The 25465-nt window shown below is 34.2% G+C and overlaps 2 protein-coding genes across 2 annotated transcripts in view; one reads left to right on the forward strand and one right to left on the reverse strand.

Moving 5' to 3' along the window:
- Window positions 1-810: 810 nt before the first annotated feature.
- LOC138306611 (sodium-dependent glucose transporter 1A-like) lies at window positions 811-10120 on the reverse strand. The gene is made up of 4 exons (XM_069247050.1): window positions 9869-10120; window positions 2290-2462; window positions 1783-2068; window positions 811-893 (listed from the first exon to the last, which is right to left on the reverse strand). Exons 2-4 carry the CDS (start codon window positions 2455-2457, stop codon window positions 811-813), a joined length of 537 nt encoding a protein of 178 aa, XP_069103151.1. The 5' UTR covers window positions 2458-2462; window positions 9869-10120.
- A 14412-nt stretch (window positions 10121-24532) lies between these two features.
- Window positions 24533-25465, forward strand: part of LOC138305926 (echinoderm microtubule-associated protein-like 1) — a 60810-nt gene continuing 59877 nt past the window's right edge. The window contains exon 1 of the mRNA XM_069246221.1: window positions 24533-24722. Within this exon, the coding sequence (XP_069102322.1) occupies window positions 24705-24722 (18 nt within the window). The 5' untranslated portion in view covers window positions 24533-24704. The remainder of the gene's footprint in view (window positions 24723-25465) is intronic.

Here is a 25465-nt window from a genome sequence, read left to right on the forward strand (position 1 = left end):
CAGAAAAGTTCGCATCTGGAATAAGGTTGATTTGATTCAGGTTCCTTTTATTTACCAGTATTATAAAATACAGCAATACTGTTACATAACTTAACTTTTCAGTCCACTGAGTCCCTTTAAATTCTCAAAATTCAGCATTTCCCCTTTACGTGATTCTCCATACCAATTAAAACAATTATAATTCAAAATCAACGTCAGTTGTGATTGATAACAGTATTTCAACACTTACACCCAAATCCAAACCTGGCTAATTCGGTATATGGTCCTCTTACAATTCTTACAATTTAGTATTTTGGCTGCTTTAAATGATTGCTCATACCAATATCAACAATTGTAAAACAATTGTAGAAATCAATGTCAGTTGAGACAGATAACAGTATTTCAACACCAAAACCTTTAACTGTGATTTCCAAAGCCGCCGACGCCAAAGTGATTCCATAAGCCTCCCTCTCTTCGAGAGGCGAGCTAAAAATTATGTATCTTACCTGAATCCGTTATGCCAAGACTTAAGCCGAAAAAAGCGAACACAACAAGCATGATCAAGTATACTGAACACCATGGTATTGCCAGAGTAACTAAAGCCAACAGGAAGTTGGATCCGGTCAAAGTAAAGACACGTCTGATTCTGTCATAAATGGCACCTCCTACGCAGGCTCCGCCCATATACCCGGCGTAGAATGTTGTAAGGAGAATGGACCCCTCTTTCAGGCCGACGCCGCTGATATGATTTGAAGATCTAGCAGCGAAGGACCAATCTGCCCCTTAGAAAACCCCTGTGTTATATGTAATAAGAGGGGAAACCGCCTATTCCTATTGCGTACATGAGTTGCATCCCTTGCATGTACGTCGTCGTCCATCTAACCCCCAGGTGTACTGCAGGTCGCCGCTTGCAACTGCAACAGATAAAACTCAATTCTTCAATCATTTTGTTTTGTTTTTAATGCATATAAATTACTATTCATTGGCGGTGTAGCATCTTTAAGGATTGTGTTAATTAATATCTACTCAGATGTTTCCTCCTTCAAAGCAAAACGGTGTGTAGCTGTTACATATATTTCTATTCTGGAATCTTTTCCGCGTTTAAGGGTAATACCCTAACCAAAACGGTCTTTGATTTTAAAACTATAACTGTAAAATGAGTGTTATGATTCTGTATGTAGAGTCTTAAAAGTTATTAGCTTGCTGTTAATATCACACGTATTACTTCTGAATAAACAATTTTGAATAGGTAAATAAAGTGTTAATTGCCATAAAGCGGATCATCTTCTGCATATTAAAAACAAGAGCTGTTTTAGAACAGAAAAGTTCGCATCTGGAATAAGGTTGATTTGATTCAGGTTCCTTTTATTTACCAGTATTATAAAATACAGCAATACTGTTACATAACTTAACTTTTCAGTCCACTGAGTCCCTTTAAATTCTCAAAATTCAGCATTTCCCCTTTACGCGATACTCCATACCAATTAAAACAATTATAATTCAAAATCAACGTCAGTTGTGATTGATAGCAGTATTACAACACTTACACCCAAATCCAAACCTGGCTAATTCGGTATATGGTCCTCTTACAATTCTTACAATTTAGTATTTTGGCTGCTTTAAATGATTGCTCATACCAATATCAACAATTGTAAAACAAATGTAGAAATCAATGTCAGTTGAGACAGATAACAGTATTTCAACACCAAAACCTTTAACTGTGATTTCCAAAGCCGCCGACGCCAAAGTGATTCCATAAGCCTCCCTCTCTTCGAGAGGCGAGCTAAAAATTATGTATCTTACCTGAATCCGTTATGCCAAGACTTAAGCCGAAAAAAGCGAACACAACAAGCATGATCAAGTATACTGAACACCATGGTATTGCCAGAGTAACTAAAGCCAACAGGAAGTTGGATCCGGTCAAAGTAAAGACACGCCTGATTCTGTCATAAATGGCACCTCCTACGCAGGCTCCGCCCATATACCCGGCGTAGAATGTTGTAAGGAGAATGGACCCCTCTTTCAGGCCGACGCCGCTGATGATTTGAAGATCTAGCAGCGAAGGACCAATCTGCCCCTTAGAAAACCCCTGTGTTATAATTCATATATTATAAACATAATATTTACAGTTTCATTTATAAGCAGAATATCGTTATATTCGTAAATAATTAGACGTGAACGTTAACGGGAAAACGCGAACGATATTTTAGCGCGAAGATTTCAACCGCGCAAAATATTTGGTATATACTTAACACTACGTCGCGAAATATTGACAAGTTTATTTTGAATAAATTTATTCAGAATACTCACAAGAGTAAATAACGTCAGGTACAGACAGGCTGTTCTAATGAGACTCTGATGAAACAAGGGTTCCGTTTTAATTCTGTTGATGACGCCACAGCAGCTAGTGGAACGTGACGTAGTCACCTCAGACCCTTTCCCGGCATTAGATGGTCCAGTCCTTTCCTCTTCTGACATTATATCTGAAATAGACGATGGCGAATATCAGCTGGCACTTCATCACCTAACTATACTGTAAAATTCTGTCCCATGACCTACACGGACATACACGTCATGTTAACTCGGTACTGTATAACATGGGCTGTTTGTGGGTACTCTCTTTCGTTGTGTACAGTTCCATACTTAGTAAACTTTTCACGCATGGCAGACCGTTCTTGACTGACTAGATATTAAAAGTACTAATGTTATGAATAAAAAAAACACCAAAGGCATGTCTCAGTAAGGTATTACTATAAGAGGCAAGATTTTCTTTATTAAAAGGAGACCAACTCTATTATAACGCCATCTCACAATATATATAAACACATACAACACATTGCATACTGGGACCGTCTTCCATCCTTAACGTTAAATATCAATAGGATTTTAGGGTCTCGTAAGCAAATTAATGGCTGGGCATTTTTGCTACTGAATAAGATTTTTTAATTGGATATGTTGTTTTAATAAAATTTTTTGACGCGTTAATAATATATATTATAATTAGTTATTCAACCAAAACAGGCAGAACAGGTACACAAGCCCATTACACTCGAGATAAGGTACACAGAATGTACATCAATGCCCATTACACTCGGGATAAGGTAATTAAACATTTGGTACACAATGCCCATTATACTCGAGATAAGGTAACTAAACATTTGGTACACAATGCCCATTATACTCGAGATAAGGTAATTAAACATTTGGTACACAATGCCCATTATACTCGGGATAAGGTAATTAAACATTTGGTACACAATGCCCATTATACTCGGGATAAGGTAATTAAACATTTGGTACACAATGCCCATTATACTCGGGATAAGGTAATTAAACATTTGGTACACAATGCCCATTATACTCGGGATAAGGTAATTAAACATTTGGTACACAATGCCCATTATACTCGGGATAAGGTAATTAAACATTTGGTACACAATGCCCATTATACTCGGGATAAGGTAATTAAACATTTGGTACACAATGCCCATTATACTCGGGATAAGGTAATTAAACATTTGGTACACAATGCCCATTATACTCGGGATAAGGTAATTAAACATTTGGTACACAATGCCCATTATACTCGGGATAAGGTAATTAAACATTTGGTACACAATGCCCATTATACTCGGGATAAGGTAATTAAACATTTGGTACACAATGCCCATTATACTCGGGATAAGGTAATTAAACATTTGGTACACAATGCCCATTATACTCGGGATAAGGTAATTAAACATTTGGTACACAATGCCCATTTATACTGGGGATAAGGTAATTAAACATTTGGTACACAATGCCCATTATACTCGGGATAAGGTAATTAAACATTTGGTACACAATGCCCATTATACTCGGGATAAGGTAATTAAACATTTGGTACACAATGCCCATTATACTCGGGATAAGGTAATTTAAACATTTGGTACACAATGCCCATTATACTCGGGATAAGGTAATTAAACATTTGGTACACAATGCCCATTATACTCGGGATAAGGTAATTAAACATTTGGTACACAATGCCCATTATACTCGGGATAAGGTAATTAAACATTTGGTACACAATGCTCATTATACTCGGGATAAGGTAATTAAACATTTGGTACACAATGCCCATTATACTCGGGAAAAGGTAATTAAACATTTGGTACACAATGCCCATTATACTCGGGATAAGGTAATTAAACATTTGGTACACAATGCCCATTATACTCGGGATAAGGTAATTAAACATTTGGTACACAATGCCCATTATACTCGGGATAAGGTAATTAAACATTTGGTACACAATGCCCATTATACTCGGGATAAGGTAATTAAACATTTGGTACACAATGCCCATTATACTCGGGATAAGGTAATTAAACATTTGGTACACAATGCCCATTATACTCGGGATAAGGTAATTAAACATTTGGTACACAATGCCCATTATACTCGGGATAAGGTAATTAAACATTTGGTACACAATGCCCATTTATACTCGGGATAAGGTAATTAAACATTTGGTACACAATGCCCATTATACTCGGGATAAGGTAATTAAACATTTGGTACACAATGCCCATTATACTCGGGATAAGGTAATTAAACATTTGGTACACCAATGCCCATTATACTCGGGATAAGGTAATTAAACATTTGGTACACAATGCCCATTATACTCGGGATAAGGTAATTAAACATTTGGTACACAATGCCCATTATACTCGGGATAAGGTAATTAAACATTTGGTACACAATGCCCATTATACTCGGGATAAGGTAATTAAACATTTGGTACACAATGCCCATTATACTCGGGATAAGGTAATTAAACATTTGGTACACAATGCCCCATTATACTCGGGATAAGGTAATTAAACATTTGGTACACAATGCTCATTATACTCGGGATAAAGGTAATTAAACATTTGGTACACAATGCCCATTAACTCGGGATAAGGTAATAAACATTTGTACACAATTACTGTATTACAATATTCTTACAAGGATAATCAATATACTCTATAATAATATTCTTACAAGGTTATCAATAGCAACTCTATTATAATATTCTTACAAGGTTATCAATAGCTGTATTATAATATTCTTACAAGGATATCAATATACTGGTATTATAATATTCTTACAAGGATTATCAATATGCTGTATTATATATATTTACAAGGATATCAATATAGCTGTATTATAATATTATGGTACAAGGATATCAATATGCTGTATTATAATATTATTACAAGGATATCAATAGCTGTATTATATATCTTACACGTTTCAATAACTGTATTATAATATATTACAAGGTTATCAATATGCTGTATTATAATATTATTACAAGGATTAAACGCCAATTATGACTGGGATAAGGTAATTAATATTTTGGTCCCCATTAGGATAAGGTAATCAAGTACCTGTATTATAATAAGAAATTACCAAGGTTATTACCAATGCCCCTACGTACTTAATAAGTAAAGGATTCGAAATCGCGTACCCAGAGGTGGATTACATAGGATATCAATATGTCTGGATTATACATATTATCGGCCACAGCGGCCCCCAATATGCTGTATAATTTATATTACAAGGTTATCAATATGCTGTATTATGATATTATTACAAGGATATCAATATGCTGTATTATAATATTATTACAAGGTTATCAATATGCTGTATTTTGATATTATTACAAGGTTATCAATATGCTGTATTATAATATTATTACAAGGTTATCAATATTTTGTATTATAATATTATTACAAGGATATCAATATGATGTATTATAATATTATTACAAGGATATCAATATGCTGTATTATAATATTATTACAAGGATATCAATATGATATATTATAAAATTATTACAAGGATATCAATATGCTGTATTATAATATTATTACAAGGTTATCAATATACTGTATTATAATATTACTACAAGGTTATCAATATGCTGTATTATAATATTATTACAAGGTTATCAATATACTCTATTATAATATTCTTACAAGGTATCAATATCAATATACTCTATTATAATAATATTCTTACAAGGTTATCAATATGCTGTATTATAATATTATTACAAGGATATCAATATGCTGTATTATAATATTCTTACAAGGATATCAATATACTGTATTATAAAATTATTATTACAAGGTATATAATCAATATGCTGTGTTATAATATTATTACAAGGATATCAATATGCTGTATTATAATATTCTTACAAGGATATCAATATACTGTATTATAATATTATTACAAGGATATCAATATGCTGTATTATAATATTATTACAAGGATATCAATATGCTGTATTATAATATTATTACAAGGATATCAATATGCTGTATTATAATATTCTTACAAGGTTATCAATATACTGTATTATAATATTCTTACAAGGTTATCAATATGCTGTATTATAATATTATTACAAGGATATCAATATGCTGTATTATAATATTATTACCAGGTTATCAATATGCTGTATTATAACATTATTACAAGGATATCAATATACTGTATTATCATATTATTACCTGTTTCTCAATATGCTGTGCATTACAAAGTTATTACAAGGTTATCAATATGCTGTATTATAATATTATTTTGGTTTGATTAGTTTAACGTCCTTTTAACAGCCAGGGTCATTTAAGGACGTGCTAGGATTCGAACTCGCGACCCAGAGGTGGAGGGCATATGGTAATATCATATGTCGGTACATCTTAACCACTCGGCCACAGCGGCCCCAAATATAATTTTATTACAAGGTTATCAATATAATGTATTATAATATTATTACAAGGACATCAATATGCTGTATTATAATATTATTACAAGGATATCAATATGCTGTATTATAATATTATTACAAGGATATCAATATGCTGTATTATAATATTATTACAAGGTTATCAATATGCTGTATTATAATATTATTACAAGGATATCAATATGCTGTATTATAATATTATTACAAGGTTATCAATATGCTGTATTATAAGATTATTACATGGTTCTCAATATGCTGTGTATTACAAAGTTATTACAATGTTCTTAAAATACTGTGTATTACACGTGTATTGCAATGCTCTCAATCTAATGTGTATTACACGTATATTACAATGCTCTCAATCTACTGTGTATTACACGTGTATTACAATGTTCTTAAAATACTGTGTATTACACGTATATTACAATGCTCTCAATCTACTGTGTATTACACGTATATTACAATGCTCTCAATCTACTGTGTATTACACGTATATTACAATGCTCTCAATCTACTGTGTATTACACGTATATTACAATGTTCTTAAAATACTGTGTATTACACGTGTATTGCAATGCTCTCAATCTACTGTGTATTACACGTATATTACAATGCTCTCAATCTAATGTGTTTTACACGTATATTACAATGCTCTCAATCTACTGTGTATTACACGTGTATTACAATGCTCTCAATCTACGGTGTATTACACGTATATTACAATGCTCTCAATCTACTGTGTATTACACGTATATTACAATGTTCTCAATCTAATGTGCATTACACGTATATTACAATGCTCTCAATCTACTGTGTATTACACGTATATTACAATGCTCTCTATCTACTGTGTATTACACGTATATTACAATGCTCTCAATCTAATGTGCATTACACGTATATTACAATGCTCTCAATCTACTGTGTATTACACGTATATTACAATGCTCTCAATCTACTGTGTATTACACGTATATTACAATGCTCTCAATCTACTGTGTATTACACGTATATTACAATGCTCTCAATCTACTGTGTATTACACGTATATTACAATGCTCTCAATCTACTGTGCATTACACGTATTTTACAATGTTCTTAATCTAATGTGCATTACACGTATATTACAATGCTCTCAATCTAATGTGTATTACACGTATATTACAATGCTCTCAATCTACTGTGTATTTCACGTATATTACAATGCTCTCAATCTACTGTGCATTACACGTATATTACAATGCTCTCAATCTACTGTGTATTACACGTATATTACAATGCTCTCAATCTACTGTGTATTACACGTATATTACAATGCTCTCAAGCTACTGTGCATTACACGTATATTACAATGTTCTCAATCTAATGTGCATTACACGTATATTACAATGCTCTCAATCTAATGTGTATTACACGTATATTACAATGCTCTCAATCTACTGTGTATTACACGTATATTACAATGCTCTCAATCTAATGAGCATTACACGTATATTACAATGCTCTCAATCTAATGTGCATTACACGTATATTACAATGCTCTCAATCTACTGTGTATTACACGTATATTACAATGCTCTCAATCTAATGTGCATTACACGTATATTACAATGCTCTCAATCTAATGTGTATTACACGTATATTACAATGCTCTCAATCTACTGTGTATTACACGTATATTACAATGCTCTCAATCTAATGTGTTTTACACGTATATTACAATGCTCTCAATCTACTGTGTATTACACGTATATTACAATGCTTTCAATCTACTGTGTATTACACGTATATTACAATGCTCTCAATCTACTGTGTTTTACACGTATATTACAATGCTCTCAATCTACTGTGCATTACACGTATATTACAATGCTCTCAATCTACTGTGTATTACACGTATATTACAATGCTCTCAATCTACCGTGTATTACACGTATATTACAATGCTCTCAATCTAATGTGTATTACACGTATATTACAATGCTCTCAATCTACTGTGTTTTACACGTATATTACAATGCTCTCAATCTAATGTGCATTACACGTATATTACAATGCTCTCTATCTACTGTGTATTACACGTATATTACAATGCTCTCAATCTAATGTGCATTACACGTATATTACAATGCTCTCAATCTAATGTGTATTACACGTATATTACAATGCTCTCAATATAATGTGTATTACACGTATATTATAATGCTCTCAATCTACTGTGTATTACACGTATATTACAATGTTCTTAAAATACTGTGTATTACACGTATATTACAATGCTCTCAATCTAATGTGTATTACACGTATATTACAATGCTCTCAATCTACTGTGTTTTACAAAATTATTACAAGGTTCGCAATATGCTGTGTATTACATGGTTCTCAATATGCTGTATTGTAAGAATATTACACGGTTCTCAATATGCTATATATAACAATATACTGCAGTCCGCGAAAACACGCACCTGGCACATCACCCATACCAGACACCACATACGGTATATAGGAGGTCGTCCTTGCATGACCCTGGCTGTTAATAGGACACAAGTAGATCAAACAAACAAACAAAACTGCGTACAAAAAGTTATTACAAGGCTCTTAATTATTAAAATACTGTGCTTTAACAGTAAAATGATATTACATTTACATTTTAGTCCGAAATCGTACCCACTGTTAAAGTTGTAAGCGATAAAGATAACCTAAATTCTCCCGTAGTCAAGACTTGTGTCCATGTTATTACGGATTCAGTAAACACTTACCTCTTGCACACACACGTATGTGTCACCCACAGTTTTGACATCGACTACCTATGCATTTGTCATTCAGTTTCATATATGTACAGCTGCAGTAATATAAGTAGCACATGCGGGTTGTGTGTAATGTTATATCTGGTGTAATTTGTATCATTTGCACTATGACCTACTTAACGAAAATGAAGATAAGTAACTGACATTCAAAAGCAGCCCAACCATGTGTAATGCCGCGCACACTTAACATATCTATCAACAAAAATTGTCAGTTTCAAGACTACAAAAAATAAACTGGTAAGGTATGAAGTATTTACACTATATAACACTAACTATCATCAGCAAAGCAAATTCTTACCGAAGCTACTGCATCAGATGCTGCGTATGATGAGTGTTGGTGTGTAACTGCTGTAATCAAACGGGACTGCCAATTGCATACATTACAAAGTAACGTATATGTATATCAAGTGTACTTCACCCATAAAGTGCGTAAATTATGACACGCTCTGTGTATAATATCAAAATATACATGACGATTGTATAGAATAAAATAGGAGTACGTATCGACGAAATATATAATAATGGATTTAAAGCTGACAATGCAAGTTAAAATTATTCACATGATTTTTTTTTTAAAATAAGTATACTCGTTTTTCCAAGAATCGTTTATGAGACATTCCCCGGTTGAGGACAGCCATGTTTGTTTTACATTCCGACGACTCACCGACCCCTATATAAAGCGCGTACCTAGCAGTCCACAGGTTATATCACCTACAAATAGGTAAACAAAACCCTCACCTGTAAAACTATATGGGACTTTTTTTAGCAAGAAAACATGTCAACTCCTCTAAGTTGTCATTTAGATGTTTCTCAAAATAAAATTCCAACGCAAGTGAATAGAAATCCAAAAATAATCCGTCCACATATCTCCACGTATATCATCGTACCCGACGCACTCAACTGACCATATACACGTGACTACGTACCTGACCCGAACGAGCGACAACTATCAAGGACACACACGTGTCGTTGTACATGTACGTGTAAAACTTAGTGTATATTGAAGTGTTTTATTAGTTCGTATTGGACATATGTTGGGATATAGCTGACAACACATTCATCTATTACCTCAATGAAATATTGTCAGGTGAGTGCAGTGTTTATTTTCAATTTGACATTGTTATTTGCAATATCGGGGCATGTGTATCTGAGACATGATATGTTTAGAATGATACACGTGTCAAGTGTCCCGTGCTTTATATAGGGGGTTGGCCAGTGAAGGTTACTAAGCAGAGCAAAAGAAAAATGGCTGCCACTTCCTTAGATACCACACTGTCATAACTAGGGGATGTCTCAGAAACAATTTTTTAAAAAAAAAAAAAAAAAAAAAAATCGTTAATATTTTTTTAAAATTTCAACTGCATGTTTTTAACTTGCATTGTCAGCTTTAAGTTTGAAAAAAAATCATGTAACAGAAAAAATAAATACACATGTTATACATATGACATTTACAAGTCATCCTCTTGTGTATATTGTATCATTATGTGTTGTCTTACTGTATGTTATGTATTCTCTCTCATTGTGCCGAACTGCCCAAAAAGGAGGTGAATAAAAAAAGAATGAAGATGGTCTGTTTTACTACCTCTCCACCAAGCGACTAAATATCGATTCCCCGGGTCAACATGCCAACAAGACAATAACAGTGGGGAATCCTAATCGGACTGATGTAGCGTTTTATTTTATATGTCGTTACATGTGATTTCGCTGCGGGTTTGATGATAGTTTAGATTTTTCGTGTTCCCGCACGAGGCATATGGTCAGCGATTGATGTATGTTTGTACTTTGATATGCATGAATGACTCTCAACCATGTGTCCTGTTCATATTATGAACATTCTCAAACAATAAAGTGAAGAACATATTGTTAGACCTTCGTGTGTGATCAACGAGGACGGCGTAACTATTTCCCTTTGTCTATGATGGACTCAACCTCACTGTGAACATCTGAAAATGTTTTCAAGGGACAAACGGTTGTGATAGTGAAATGGGTATTGTAACAGTTTTGTTGATGTAAAACAAACAAAAGACAATACCTGTAAAACATTTAGGATGGTGGCTACAGTGTGTGTAAGTTCTGTTGTCTGGAGCAATGAACGTACAATGTACCACCACAATGTCAGATGTTGCTGCTTGTACTAACTTAGGGTCAGAGGTTAAGAGTAAAACCCCGCCTATTGCTGTTGATGATGATTTTTGTTGGGATTCCTATTGCTAGAAAACAGATACATTGTATTTCACCCAGGAATTGATTATCCTATATATTAAACTTTAGTGTGACAGTGTTATTCATGTATCATTTCGAGGTTTTACCTGCATTTCATTTCACTTAGTAATTTTGAAAAAAGAAATATATATAAATTTCCAGCAATTTGGCTGTATTTAAAAAAACCCACTTGCTGTCATTTTTCTCTTGCTGATTTCAGATAAATGACATATTGATATTTATAAAGTAGATACTGTAGAAACCTGCATTGTTGATAAACTTTTGTTGCCAATGTAGAGATGAACCTTTTCTTATGTTATATGTGAAACATTATAAATACAATGTATATTGTTATATAAAATACTTAAAATTTAATATAATACCAAATGATGATATGCACACTTGTTTATATTTTTGGTTTCCCATTTCACATATATATCTTAAACTTACGATATTTCGATGTATTTTTTTTAGGGTTGCAGGATTCAGGAAACATTACAAGAAACAATTCATCCTCCCTCGTCTTACGCTTACACTACTCAGCAAATTAAATCAGATGAAAATGCAGATCCGTATAACCACTCTGAGTATCTGAAAAACCCCATAAGGGGTCATATTCAGATGACTTTTGGAAATGACCAAACAAATTGTTTCCATAAATATCCTGAATGTAAATTTCAGGGGACGAAATAGTTTGAAAAAGCTGTCAGCATTATTTTCGTATATGTAGTCATACCGCCCAAATAGCACAAGAAAGTTTAATGCTATTTAAAATGGTACGAAATGACGTTTTCAATTGATGTAGCTACAGGTGTTAAAAAGGTCATTCGAACATGACCCCTTATGAGATGTTGTCAGATCTTCTATTGAACGTAGTGGTTTAATCCAATTAAAATAAAGAACCTTATTATCACTACGTTTGATAAGAGGATCTAACAACGTCCCATTTGGGGTCACGTCCAGATGACCTTTGGAAATGGCCAATCAAATTGGCACTGCCAGAATCTTGACTGGGGACGAAATAGTATGAAAAAAGCTGTCAGAATTATTTTCGTGTACGTAGTCATCTCGCCCAAATAGCACAACAAAGCTAATTGATTAAGTTTACTGGGACGCAATGGAGTTATCGATTGACGTAGCAATGTGTACAAAATGTATTTGATCCGAAGTACACATGGTAAAAGGTCATCCGAACATGACCCCATATAGGATGTTGTCAGATCATCTATTGAACGGGGTGGTTATAAGGATTTGTATTTTAATAAGATTGCGTAGTGGTTATGAGGATCTGCATTTTAACCAGCTTACATTACGACAAATGTGTGAGATGGAATGGGTGTTCAATACGTACCCTGTCACACTCCTACTGGACAACTACATACAGCCATCTTAATGGATCGGATGTTTAGTCCTGTTACCAACAATGGAGATTCAGGGATAGCCTTTTCTGTAGGCGATGCGATACGGTGTGTGGATTTATGTGTTTTTCGGAGTTGTACAATATCACGATGTATGTCCTTATAGTGCTATCGCGATAAACCATACCATGTAATAATCCAAACAGCGCACACCACTCGATTACATTATACTGACAACGGATAAATGAGTTGTCCACCCCCGCATGCCGAGCGCTAATACATAAGTTGCATATAGAGTGGTGTTTCTCAGCTGAGCCTTCCCCCCAGGGGCAAGCATTGTCAGGAAGATGAAATGACAATAAAACAACTGCATTAATTTCGTGGATGGTTTATTTTAGTGTTTCACTATAATCTGCGAATTCTTAACACCAACGAAATATTCAGAAGTTCATTGTGAAACGACTCAAAATATGAAAGGACTTAGGTAACCTCAGAGTTTAACCTCCGCGAATATGTTCCGAATATAAAACCACGGATTTAAAGCACTATTAAGTGAAAACGATAAGATACTAAATTTAGTCGCATCCCATATCAAACCCTCTGCCTGAATAACTAAAAGTTTTAAATAATGTTGTAATAGGCAAATCAGTCAGTCATTCCGCATCCGAATACTTAGCAGGGATACACATTATAATTGACATGGACTATGGGAAACGGACACAATCTACAAACCTACAGTCAACTTAAGATAAAGATGATGCGGTGTAATGGGGAAAGTTAGTAGATAATATCGTTTGGATTTACAAGAATACCAATATTTTATACAATTACGAACGGCAATGGTCACTATCTTAAAATAAACAAAAACTGTAATATTGTTTTTTAACTAAATTTACTCTGCTCTCGCACATATAAGAGTGCATTATATATATATAGCATTAACATAAATGACATGTGTGTTTTTGTAACATTACATTTCTGACATTTGATAATAATTCGGAGTACTGACTTCACAATGCGCCTTCAATATGGGAGTGAAGTTAAATATCAACGATAAGAATAACACCCTGACATTGAAGAGTTCACTGTAATACCAAATATATATTATATAAAATAACACTCTGACATTGAAGAGTTCACTGTAATACTAATTAGCATAGTTTTTGATAAAGTCTGTTAGTTTCAAAACGACGATAAAAACCGAAGTATCCACACTGAATACACTCAATTTCAAATGTTAATATTAACCAACATCTGTGAAGTTAAATACTACTGAAGCAAATGTTATGCAATATGAAAATTGGTCTGTATAACTGTTGTAAGCGCTGCTACCATATTATATGTATCGATAATATTTATGGAAAAATTGGGGAAAAGAGAAAGGATGAAAGAAAATGCTCAGTCCAGGAATCAAATGCAAGGTTAACATCATCATTTGTATCATGGGGGGAGGCTTGAAAGGCAGACTCCAAGTCGGAACAGAAATTTTCTTCATTAAAAGTTTTAGTACACCTGTACTTAATGGTGTTTATACCTGTTTGTTTCACATTTCCCTGATACTTTTTGACGGCAAATACAGGTTTGTGGTCGCTTATGTTTACGTTAGAAGTATCACTACAGGTAAAATCCCTGGGAGTATTGGTCCATATATGGTCTATACATGTAGAAGTATTGTTAGTTACTCTCGTAGGTACTGTAACTACATTGTAGAGGCCAACACTTTCCATGTCAGCACTTAACTTCCGGTTTTCTGGGGATGCGATGAACAAATCAACATTAAAATCCCCCATTAGAATAACATCAACGGATTCGGCTGCAGCTTGTTCTACATTGGCCACCAGAAGTTCATTCCAGTCACTTCTGAAAGTCGGTGGTTTGTAGAATGAACTAACCAACTGCGGTCTGGTGTTGGTTAGACAGATCTCTATCCAACATATTTCAAGGCCGCTATGATTTAGATCAGGTCTTTCTTTGTATTTTATATCTTCTCTGATGAAGAATCCTACTCCACCACCACTTCTATTAGCCCGATCATGCCGAATAAAATCATATCCTGGAATACTATAGCTACTACTGCAGTGGTTACTATTTAACCAAGTTTCACATAATCCAACAACACTTGAATTTGACTGTAAAATTTGATATGAAATTTCTTCAAAGTGTTTTGGAAGACTTCTCACATTCCAGGTTATAAACGAAAGTCCCTTTGGTAAATTGCTCGGTAGAAGATTGGATACCTCCTGATATTGAGTACAAGGCTCCCTTGTACAATTATCACAAAACCAGGAGAGCAAGAGTTCTGAGTTGTCGTTCAGTATAGTATGACCAGTATTGGTAAGGCATTGACTGTGCCAAGACTGAAGACATCCAACACAATAGACTTCAATGCTTTCAAAATTCACAGGTAAATCACACAATGGACAGTGTGTGGAGTTAATCCCTTCACCTGTGGGTCCTTGGTTCAGTTCTATGTCACTGGACAGGAGCAGTAGAAGGATAAATACATACTGATTAGTGCTCACTTTTCTGGATCTCTGAATGTTTTTGTTCTGTATATAGGATATAGTTGAGAAAGTTTTCAGTAAGATATCTTTTCCTTCCCACTTTAGTTTAGGTACTGAAATGGTCCAACTGTTTCCATGCACTTTTCTAACACTCTGTGCTGATTTTTGGTGTTTAAAATCATCTTTAAAATGATATAAAACTGTATAAATGATCAGAGCTGACACAACACATCTGAACCCGGCGGCCATCTTGTCTCGTATCAAAGATGGCCTCAGCTTTTATCACATCAAAGGATCACTACCTATTTTACACCATCGTTAACAAAGATGTTTATATAATTAGCTATAATTAAGCAGCCTTTTTATCACATCTAAGGATCACTACCTATTTTACACCATCGTTAACAAAGATGTTTATATAATTAGCTATAATTAAGCACCCTTTTTATCACATCTAAGGATCACTACCTATTTTACACCATCGTTAACAAAGATGTTTATATAATTAGCTATAATTAAGCAGCCTTTTTATCACATCTAAGGATCACTACCTATTTTACACCATCGTTAACAAAGATGTTTATATAATTAGCTATAATTAAGCAGCCTTTTTATCACATCTAAGGATCACTACCTATTTTACACCATCGTTAACAAAGATGTTTATATAATTAGCTAGAATTAAGCAGCCTTTTTATCACATCTAAGGATCACTACCTATTTTACACCATCGTTAACAAAGATGTTTATATAATTAGCTATAATTAAGCAGCCTTTTTATCACATCTAAGGATCACTACCTATTTTACACCATCGTTAACAAAGATGTTTATATAATTAGCTATAGTTAAGCACCCTTTTTATCACATCTAAGGATCACTACCTATTTTACACCATCGTTAACAAAGATGTTTATATAATTAGCTATAATTAAGCAGCCTTTTTATCACATCTAAGGATCACTACCTATTTTACCCCATCGTTAACAAAGATGTTTATATAATTAGCTATAATTAAGCAGCCTTTTTATCACATCTAAGGATCACTACCTATTTTACACCATCGTTAACAAAGATGTTTATATAATTAGCTATAATTAAGCAGCCTTTTTATCACATCTAAGGATCACTACCTATTTTACACCATCGTTAACAAAGATGTTTATATAATTAGCTATAATTAAGCAGCCTTTTTATCACATCTAAGGATCACTACCTATTTTACACCATCGTTAACAAAGATGTTTATATAATTAGCTATAATTAAGCAGCCTTTTTATCACATCAAAGGATCACTACCTATTTTACACCATCGTTAACAAAGATGTTTATATAATTAGCTATAATTAAGCAGCCTTTTTATCACATCTAAGGATCACTACCTATTTTACACCATCGTTAACAAAGATGTTTATGTACCAACATCTATCAAAATCTGTTTAGGCGTTCGCCGTACAGACTTAGTGACGGACAAGCCGGTTCAAATATCCCCCTTAACTTCGTTGCGGGATATAATAATCAATAAATAATAATTTAATGATCAATTTGTCTCATATAATCGCTAATCTTCAGGAACATCTTATCGCCTGCTTTCAAAATATATCTTCAGGTTTTGACTATAAATTCTTTTAATAGATTTTCAATACATCTATATGCCCTTAGAATTGAACCTGATGGCCCTTTATGTAAAAGGCGACTAAATAAGAGATTTTTTCCTAACGTATTCCATTAAAGTGTGAATATGATCCGGACAATCTGATTAACATACAGATCCTGATTATCAATACGTTTGATAAGAGGATATGACATCATCCCATTAGGGTAACGTCCAGTAGACCTTTGGAAATGGCTAATCAAATTGGCACTGTCAGAATCTTGACTGAGGACGAAATAGTTTGAAAAAGCTGTCCGAATTATTTTCGTGTACGTAGTCATCTCGCCGTAACAACATAACAAAGATAAACGTTTACGTATGCTGGGACGAAATGGCGTTATCAATTGACGCAGCAAAGTGTACAAATTGTATTTGATCCGCAGTACACGTGATAGAGGTCATCCAAATATGATCCCCTATTGAATGTTGTCAGATCCTTCTATTGAACGGAGAGGTTATAAAGATCTGTATTTTAATCAGATTTGAGCTCTGGATTACGCACCCTGGAGAACAGTCTATACAAGTAGTGGGTTCCGTTTCTGTTTAGGCTCTGCATAAAGAGAGTGAAACGACTGGTTTGCCCGTTTGGTAATGTCTTTGACGGTATGTTCAGTGTGATTGCACTATAAAAAGAAAATGATAGCCAAGGACCTCTAGATAGAAGCACAATTGCAACAAATCCCTTTTCGTTTGCTTCCTCAATAATGAGTGAATTTGCAAGTCACAATTTCAAATAAAAGCATGAGTGTGACACACACACTTAAAAATAGTTAAATTGGGTTTCCGTAGTAATTTATACTAGTTTGCCAATATTAAAGTGCTTACTGAAGCAAACATAAAAACCATCACTTTCTATCGCGAAGAGAACAGATTATTTCACAACGAAACAGTATTTTAGCTTATAAAAGTCATACGAAATCTCAGATTTTGTGCTTCCCACTTTTCGACGTTTTAGAAGAAAACCGATCAACGTTCATACGTTCCATACATCTATTGTAACAACATTAGTGGCATTATCAGTGCATGGAGCTTGTAACAAATAGAAACCTCTTCTTGGAACATGTCCCATACAGTGACGTGCTAGCGTTATCTATTCACTGCATGAACAGGTAAATGAGAATCACGAGTTTATCTGGGTACAACTTCTAGACGCAGGATACTAGGGCGGAAATAACACAACATCCATTTTATCGACGAGAAACGTCCGACTGGAAATTAATTTTCTGAACAATTAATTTATCGATTAGACATGCGCCAATTCTGAAGTCATGTGAGATGCTCTATGAAAGACTCTATTACATTAGTTTTATTTTTACAGACATGTACTTCAGATCTTCATTATATAATATTTGGTCGTTGGGATGTAAGCAACCAAGTTGATGACATTCGGATATTTATTGTAAGCAAAGGAAACGCACCAATAACATCCCATTTGATACCATATTAATTGAAGGAAAACAAGGTAAGTTAAATTTTATTTATGATTGAATGTTCGAGAGCAACTTTAAAGCTATTTATTGATGCTATAATAAATACATCTAGTGCTACGTTTCGACTCCAATCATAAGAGTTCTGATTCAGATGTGAATTCCAATGACAAAAACGTAATGAGCAGAGCATGTCTTTATGATGTTGAAATTACTCATAAGTTTTTAATCATCACTTGTAGCAGAATAAGTTACATGTAACTACATATGTAGTATGAAGCATCTACGAACACTACGCCCAGATACGTTTTATACTTTGATCTATTGTGTTTTATTAAATTTAATAATTTAATTGCCAATAGTAGTTTTGCCATTGGAATAATTAGATTGATATTGGTACACATTAACGATAGAATTATTCTTTCAATACCAACAATATTCCTTCATAAATCTGAAGTCTTAAGAAAAACATTTGATTAACAGAAATCAAACTGTGCAGCAAAGTAAGAAGTAGTTCACGTACGGTGAACAAATTTGCCTCCCAAATCCAGCTGATTTTTGCAATTAAAGACCATTGTTAGCTTCCAACAGACCTCCGACAGATGTCCGTTTGAGTGGATCTCCAAACTATGAAATAAAAAAAGTAAATGTATCAATATGTAAGATATTTTCAGCTTTGTATCTGTGTATCTTTCAAACACATACACACCCACCGCATGTCCAGGTTTCTGGAATCTGGAATTTGATTGATCAATTTTAAAGGTCACCAGAATGGGACCACTTTTGGGCTGTTATCAAACGGAATGATAATACGGATATTGTTTTAGTTAGATTGGACGAGTTTGCCTGCCATCCTTCAGTGAGATAGTACTATCAAATGGACAAACGTTCCATTATTAAAAAGAGGCACAGCATGACTATACTGCAGTTTCCCAAAACACACCTCGTTCTTCACACACGCACCGTGCTGCATTCACAGGAAGCCGTCCTTAATGGCTATTGATATGACGTGAATATATAAACTTTATTTATTTTACATCGATTGAGAAACAAGTTATACAACTTATATAAATAACTCGATGGCCCAGATGTAAGCGCGCGCGGGGTCCTAGTGTGGGAGGAAAACGGAGTGCCGGTTAATCTAACTAGTAATACCGGCATGCGGGGGTGGACAACTCATTTAAACATGATAAAACAAAACAATGCCTTAGGTTAAAATATATTACTTTTTGGTTTGTTGTTTTATCAATTTAATCCTTCATTTCCCTAATGTCTGCTAAGCACCATCTCGATTTTATTTTGACCCTGAGTCTCAGTGGCTTCAGCAGCATGATTGCTTCAGTGACAAAACACAGAAAACATAAAAGTTCAAGAGTTCAACTATTAAACAGAAACAGAACACACCACAAATCCCCAAAACATATCACACCACAACACATTGCACACATGCGATGCCAAATAGGACGTTAGAATTTAACTGCTGCCCCTATTGCATAACAAAATATAACATAACAATATCTTTTCTCCTCTTCCTACCATTGACACCGCCACTTTTCTCCTCTTCCTACCATTGACACCGCCACAGTATTTGCCTACTTTGGAGCGCGCGCCCCTGTAAGGCAGGCTCTGGATTCTGTCCTCTGGCCGTTTGAAACACAACACATTCTATACATTTAAGTGATAGTTTTAGCTCCTGCTTAGTGTTCAGCATACCAGGATCAGGACGACTGGTTCGCCACCCGTTGTCAGTATAATGTGACCGAGTGGAATGTGTTGCTTGGTGTCTTTGGCAACATGCTTAATTGATATAGCACTATAAAAAGGTCATGGGTTCCATTTTACAAAAAGAAACAACACGAATATACCGCAGTCTCCCACCACACACTTCACAACGCGACACACAACATACATGGGAAGCCGTTCTTACAGGACACTGCCTGTTGATAGGACGTTACTTAATCAAACAAACAAAATGAAACATTTGGAAGCAAAAAAGACTTTAACAGGAAATAATATATGTTCAGTGAATGACAAAATTAGAAATGCTATCGTACACCTACGTACAATATGGTGGTGTCTGCATCAGTGTGATCTAATGGCGATACATGAGTGCAGCACGTTTGTCTAGTTAACACGTGATTGAGTAAGTGACAGTATATTACTATCCGGCTGAGAACATTAAAGGTGCTAGACTGTATAATTGATGGAACTCACTGAGGTGTGTACGGTAATTGACAGGCAGAAACGCTGGGTGGGATAATTAACGGAACATCATCTCTAAAATCGATATAAAAACTCCTTAATTCGTTATGGAATCTGCGGGCGCTTCTCCGCATCGTGTTTGCTTAATTCAAACATGAGCATTTTATCTACTCATGTGATTAAATATAACAAAGTGGATAACATTAACAGATATCCATTATCACATGCGTAACTAACATGCAGAGTTTAAATTTAGGAAATGGTAAACAGCTAGACAGCATTTAAACCAAAGTGTTGCTTACTATTAGTAAGCATACCGTACTGAACACTTGATGAAGTCTTTGTACATAAAAGCGAGACTTATTTATTTCTACCAGAACAGCTTAATTACATGTCAACATATTATCCCATATGCAACAGAAATGGTTTTAATTAGTGCATGCTCCCTTGAGATTTTCTGAATAAATAAAAAGCTTACTAATAGGTAGACATTAAAATTTTATAAGACACCAAGTTGTGGCGCCTATTTATGTATTACTGTCTCACTATAGCATGTGTAGTTTGTTCTAACGGTGTATGTTGACAAGGACTATCCAGAAAGGTGGAGAAGTTGGGTATGTTGTAAACAGGTACTGTACAGCACATGTCTACATGTATGTCGTATCCTTGATATGATTCGGTTGGATCGCACTCTAAATAAAAATAATATTGGCTCGGTTATCAGTATAACGTACACATCCGACCTACTTAATCGTTTAGCTATATACAATCAGGGTTTTTATTGTTATTAATTAAGGATGTACTCCTCTGAGAAGTCAAAATTTTCTTGTATTAAACTTTTTTTCTCATACACATTTTTGGAATTCATACCATAAAGGAAATTGGAAGAAAAATTTCCTAATGAGGTGTTTGATATGTATGGAAGTTTGTAGAATTTATTTTCCAGTAGTCTCCTTTAAAACTAAACCAGTTATGATTAATAAGACTAATATTTTTAATAGGATAACAACATATGCTACACCTACCCCTTAACATATGCTACACCTACCCCTTAATTTTTGACAGTTTTGCCAAATTTAACCCGTTATAGAAAGAGTTCTGGTATTAAACTTGTGTTAATATTTTGCATATCAACAGGAAAAATGTTGTTCTTTCTAAATCCGGCAGAAAAATGGGGGCCCGTGTGCTTGTATCATTACACACATTTATGCTTGATATTTTAATCACTACGAACCTAGTAAAGATCTACAGCAGAAATTAGCTCCGTAGTAATTATTTCGAACGCAATAATATTTCGTTCGCACGCAATAGTATTTCGTTCCCACGCAATAATATTTCGTTCCCACGCAATAATATTTCGTTCCCACGCAATAGTATTTCGTTCCCACGCAATAATATTTCGTTCCCACGCAATAATATTTCGTTCGAAAGCAATAGTATTTCGTCCCCACGCAATAGTATTTCGTTCCCACGCAATAATATTTCGTTCGAACGCAAAAGCATTTCGTTCCCACGCAATAATATTCCGTTCGAACGCAATAATTTTATTTATTTCATGTCCGCTCCCAGCCACCGTACTATTGCTAATCTATTGATAGATTTTATTTGAAAATCTCATAACTTCTTTGATCTATGTCGAAACGAGACTTCAACGGGAATGAAACTTCAGAAGAATGCATCCGTAAGATACTTAACAATACTGTGGAATTCACAAGTAATAGGTATTTTACTTTTCGAAAAGAATTTAGAAAAATAGAAAAAAAAAGTTTTATATTATCATTTACTTCGTGTTTATGTGGAATTGTCTCTTTAAAATGTAAACGGCTTGTAGTTAAATGCATCTTAAAATGTCATAAATTATCTGTTAAAATTCTGGATTATATCCTAAAAAGGATATATGCACACATACTATCCTTGTCGGTTCGAAGTACCAGGGGAGGCAACTCGTTACAGACTAAACCTCTAACGTTTTTTTTTTCTAAACGGAATACCATAAACTTGCGAGCTGCCGTCAAATAAAGCGGTTGATCGAAGAGATTATGGTTATTGATTTGTAATATCGACCGGGATTCCGTACCTGGTCTGTATCGGCATATTGTGTTACCGTAGAGCAATTTTAGTTATCGATTAGACCAGGCATCCATTGTAGGCCTTGGACCTGCGGTAATCAATGAAAACTCCAGAGCAGTAATTGGTTAGGAGTACCTTTCCATGTCAAATGTTAGTTACAGTTTATATATATGTATATCCCTCGTTTTTGTAATTCCATCTTAAGCTCTAAGCTGTGTTCTATAGCTTGGTATGGTACTGAATGTGGAGTGATGTTTGTTATTGTCTGGACAGCAAAGCCAAAGAGTTAAAATATTATTCCATAAATACACGAATATAAACGCATTTATTTAGTCGCATTCAAAATATAGCCAAAATTAATTTTGAACAGTTAACTCCAATTATGAATGTGGGCAATATCTACAATATATAGATATCACATTAAGATATTAGTTAGTGCAATAATATGAACGCGTACAGCATGTGTGGACAAGAATATATATATAAAAAATGTATTTACAGACAATCATATGGGAATTAAGATAGTTATTCTCACTATTTTACCTAGGTTTCCTTTTGTAAATGGCTAAAATGATATAAAAAAACTAATTTTTCGAAGCAAAGTTAATACAAAAGGTTTCATACAAATTACATACATAATGTTTGCACTTTTGTTCGAGATTTTGGGGAAATGATATTTTTGACAATAACTGTTACGGTACTATTTTCAAACTTTAAACACATCTTTTCAAAGTTAATGATATACATATTTCCAAACAATTGTCGGCATCTGAAATTCACCAAAATCAAAGCAGCTGTTTTTAATACATTATCGTATAAACATGTACATAGTATATAAAGAAATCGATCTAAACACGGGTAGGGCCGTGATTTCGTTTCAGGAAATGAATCCCACACTAAAAAATTTCCACGTTATATTTCTACCTCTTGTTAACCTGACAATTATTGATTTTTGCACTATTTTATCAGTTCGTTAACATTCTCAACTTAGGAAATTTAACACCATGTAATGAACCAAATAATGACTTAAAACTTTTGATAAGATTTAATAAATCAGAAAACTTGTTTTCTTAGTGAGATTTAGCCAGAGCCGAATGAAGCCGATTCAGAAAACTCTTAAGGCATTACTTCCACATTAAACCCTTTACAGTCCTTTACATAGGCCTGGCGCCCGAGTCCAATATTTTCCTGTTCGAGGTAATCAGTTGTAATTCGCAGTGTCCGGTACCAGGCATTGAGAGGCTCAGTCACGTTAATCAGGAACAATCAATCAAGATTGTTTGCCATTCAATTACACCGAATAGCACAATTCATAGTCAACTTTATGGCTAAAATATCACATTGAAGTTACATTTAACATCGTGTCTAAGAGTCAATTTTCACATAGGAAAAATACTGAACACCGTATGACGTAGATCGGTGTTCTGCTTACTTTGTCATTTTTTTTCGTGTTAAGAGTATACAAAAACAAAAAAATAACCAGAGAGTTGTTGTCAAGGTACAAGAACGAGCATGTGATTACGAATATAAAATCTGGAAAACCAGTCTAAATGGCGTTGAAGCACATGGGGTGTTTGGTTCAAAGAAAAACGTAGAGAACCACTCACGTATTCAACGTAAGGTAATGGTATGCTAGGAAATCTCTGGAAACATGATGTATTGGATTTGGACTTGGTGATAAAATATAACTCTCTTTAGGACCAATTCGCCACGTAACAATGGAGGCGGGATACAAGGTATGTTAGAAGGAATAGTAATACGAATTTATGTTATGGTAACATTTTAACTAGCTTTTGCTTCTTCGTTTTTATGGAATTGATAGTAGACTATGTTTTATAAATCTTATATTTATGAAATTATCTACTTCCCATTGGATCGGACCGTCGGACAGAAAATTTAATATTTCCGTCTTAACTGAATAAAGCATCTTGTCTAACGTCATGCAAGAAGGATCAGTTACTAGTGATATTGTAAAGCAGTTAGTGTCCTGGTAGGTGATTATTTAATTTATAATACCGAAGATAAAGTTAGTATTCTAAATTATTTTTTTTAAACGGCAAATTAAACATAACTTCATTAAACCAGTTGTAAAATCAAGGAAACTTTAGTTATAGAACAAAATTACTTTTGGGTGAATACCATGTTAATATATTTCGGTAACCACGTTGTGTCCATTCTGAAATATATACGCTACTCCAATACATAAATCGCCGCCATTACTAATAAGAGTTAATTCGTTTTTGTGCAATGGTATTAAAAGCAATAAAACCCAGAGTAATGCATGGTTATGCGATAGATAATGGTTTTTTTTTGTTTGTTATTTTTTTTTAACAAATTAGAGATTCATTGAACTTTTGCATGCGATGTAAATTGAATACAGTCACGAAAGGCTAAAAAAGAATTGGTTTATTGTTTGAAGATAAAACCATCGAACTAGACGTTTTGGACAAAATTGTAAAGCGATTGCATCAGTAGAGAA

This window comes from Argopecten irradians, chromosome 13 (assembly GCF_041381155.1).
Source record: "Argopecten irradians isolate NY chromosome 13, Ai_NY, whole genome shotgun sequence".
Lineage (NCBI taxonomy): Eukaryota > Metazoa > Mollusca > Bivalvia > Pectinida > Pectinidae > Argopecten > Argopecten irradians.

What these genes read in the sequence shown, in the direction of transcription:
- LOC138306611 (XM_069247050.1), bottom strand. Translation starts at nt 2,457, where the DNA reads ATGTCAGAAGAGGAAAGGACTGGACCATCTAATGCCGGGAAAGGGTCT. An exon ending in ACCTGACGTTATTTACTCTT is followed by an intron (nt 2,069 to 2,289) that starts GTGAGTATTCTG and finishes ATTATAACACAG; the next exon opens with GGGTTTTCTAAGGGGCAGAT. An exon ending in TCTTGGCATAACGGATTCAG is followed by an intron (nt 894 to 1,782) that starts GTAAGATACATA and finishes TATCTGTTGCAG; the next exon opens with TTGCAAGCGGCGACCTGCAG.